At 33.2% G+C, this 2,313-nt stretch overlaps 1 protein-coding gene across 1 annotated transcript; it reads right to left on the bottom strand.

Moving 5' to 3' along the window:
* Nucleotides 1-804: 804 nt before the first annotated feature.
* Nucleotides 805-1,773, bottom strand: LOC129920976 (uncharacterized). The gene has a single exon (XM_056002569.1). The coding sequence runs from the start codon at nt 1,728-1,730 to the stop codon at nt 810-812; it is 921 nt and encodes a 306-aa protein (XP_055858544.1). The 5' UTR covers nt 1,731-1,773; the 3' UTR covers nt 805-809.
* Nucleotides 1,774-2,313: the final 540 nt, after the last annotated feature.

The following is a 2,313-nucleotide window of genomic DNA, read 5'->3' as shown; positions in this document are numbered from 1 at the left end:
GTATCCAAAAAACAATCAAATATAATTTCATAAAAATTTAAAATCATTTCGTCTAAACTCAAATTTAAAAATAATACATCCCAGTTAATTTCGAAGAGTAAATTAAATAGATTAGTAAAATTACATTTTTTAAAATCAAATTCAATATGTTTTTTACAAAAATTAACTACATTACATATAGATAAATTTAAACAAATAGTAAGGGCGGGGTGGTGGCGATCTTCGTGAACAAGCTTTGAATCACATGGGATAACGGCGACATCAGCATTCATTACGTCAGAGAAGTAAACAAGATCTAATATTCTTCGAAGCTTTAGTGGGGAAATAGATATTATCATAAGTTGAACGGCACCATTCCAATTTGGGAAGATTAAAGTCCCCAGTAATTATGATTTCGTCTGTTGGATCAATCTTTTCAAATGTCGTCTCTAGGGAATTGTGCAAATTTTCATAGATTTCGATGGTAGAATTAGGTGGAATATAAGTTGCAACCACATAAATGTATCCAAAAGACATTTTTATTTTAACACAGAGCAACTCCAGCGAGGACTCAAAAAAATCGTCAACAAGTGAACATATGAGAGATGTTTTTACTCCAATTAATAAACCTCCACCAACAGTAGCTGAATCATTAAGTATGTGGCGATCACGTCGAAAAATTTGATAGGTGTTATCAAAAAACTCAGTGTCAATAAAAGAAGAGTTCAACCATGTCTCAGTTAGCACGATTACGTCATGGGGGATATTATTTATATTTTTATAAACCTTACTGGTTTTTGTCCTTAATCCGTTTACATTTTCATAATATATTAGTAATTGTTGAAGCTGCTTCGACGAGGGTTTCGCATTGTCAGATGTGGTCGAAAATTTGTGTGCTGTGTCTTTGCGGATCTGTTTTCAAATTCATGCATGATAATACCATTAGGCCAGAAAGACGAAGAATTTAGGATATAAAATATTGAATCAGGTACTTTTATTTTGAAAGATGAGTATTTTGAGAAGTTACGTTGAATCATTTTTTCAACAGTCATAAATCGAATCATGCCAAGTTTATTTTGTATATAATTTTTAATATCTAAAGCATTCGTTTTAGGGTCTAATTTGGAAATAAATATAGTTTTTTGTCCTTCCACTATTTTCAGCCCTGACTCAATAGGAGATACAAATTTCGTTTGATTAGTCATAGGTATATTTTGGTTTGGCAAAGTTGAGGAAATTACATTTAAATGCGGTAGAGGTCCGGTTGAATTGTTTTTTACTAAGCTAATTCCACAATCTAAATTGCCTGTTAGTGCAGAAGCGTCAATAGGAGATCTTGGTTTAGGTGGAGGTGTAATTGCATTTGATGCATCAACAATTTGTTGCGATTTAGAAAACGTGGGCGTTTCTAAATGTGCTGATACTGATGTGGCAAGTTTCTTTAGAGATGGAATTAGCGAAGATGATTCTTGATCGAGTGTATCACTTTTTCTTTTTAATGGCGCTGCGACAATTTTCTCAGGTGAAGTTTTATCTTGATTTTCACTGTTGCATGATTGTGTATTGTTAACAATTTTCTGATAAGATGTTAAATTATCTTGTTGTGTTTCAGTTCTACTTTGTGATACAGGAGTTATATTTATTGAACAGTTTAATGTGTTTTCGGTTTGTAGTTGTGAAGGTGAAGTTATATTTCCGATTTTGTCAGAAAGAAATAGTAATTGTTTTTCTAATTTTTCTAACTGCTTCATATTTTGCAGAACGTCACGAACAATGTTGTTATCAGAAAATGAATCACATTTGTCACAAAAGTAGTAGAACGATTTCATTTTATTAAAAAGTTTGATGCTACTAAACGAGGCACCAATACACAGAACATGAAAAGTCCTTCTGCAGTTTCCACTACACATAATGGAATCTATCATGTAGTCGCAGATTTTTCCGCAAGATCCACAGTTTGCCATACTGCTTCAGTATTGTTTAATTTATATCTTAATCAAAATTACTTTTTTGTTTTAATAATTTAAAATTCGTTATGGATCACCCTATGCAGTAGTAATAGGTTTTCTGGGGTTTCTAGGTCACGACAGGTGGCGCTGGGGTAAACGTCAAAACTGATGGATGATGTTTTGTTGTTTTTAGACGTAAAACAACTGATGTGGGAGCAGTGAAATAAAAAGAAAACAAAGTGTGGTGTGTAGTCTCTTGAATTGTTACTCGGCAGAACATAGACTAAAGATGAACTCACCGGGAAGAAATTTACTGATGGCTTGTATGTTGTATGTAAATGCATGCAGTGATGAAGTAAGATGAAAAGGGCAGCGGATGGGGGCA

This window comes from Episyrphus balteatus, chromosome 1, assembly GCF_945859705.1.
Source record: "Episyrphus balteatus chromosome 1, idEpiBalt1.1, whole genome shotgun sequence".
NCBI classification, from domain to species: domain Eukaryota; kingdom Metazoa; phylum Arthropoda; class Insecta; order Diptera; family Syrphidae; genus Episyrphus; species Episyrphus balteatus.
The sequence above is the reverse complement of the archived record's forward strand: the minus strand, read 5'-3'. Positions and strand labels throughout refer to the sequence as shown.

Bases quoted from the DNA above. Each gene is read 5' to 3' on its own strand.
- LOC129920976 (XM_056002569.1), bottom strand. From the start codon at position 1,730: ATGAAGCAGTTAGAAAAATTAGAAAAACAATTACTATTTCTTTCTGAC.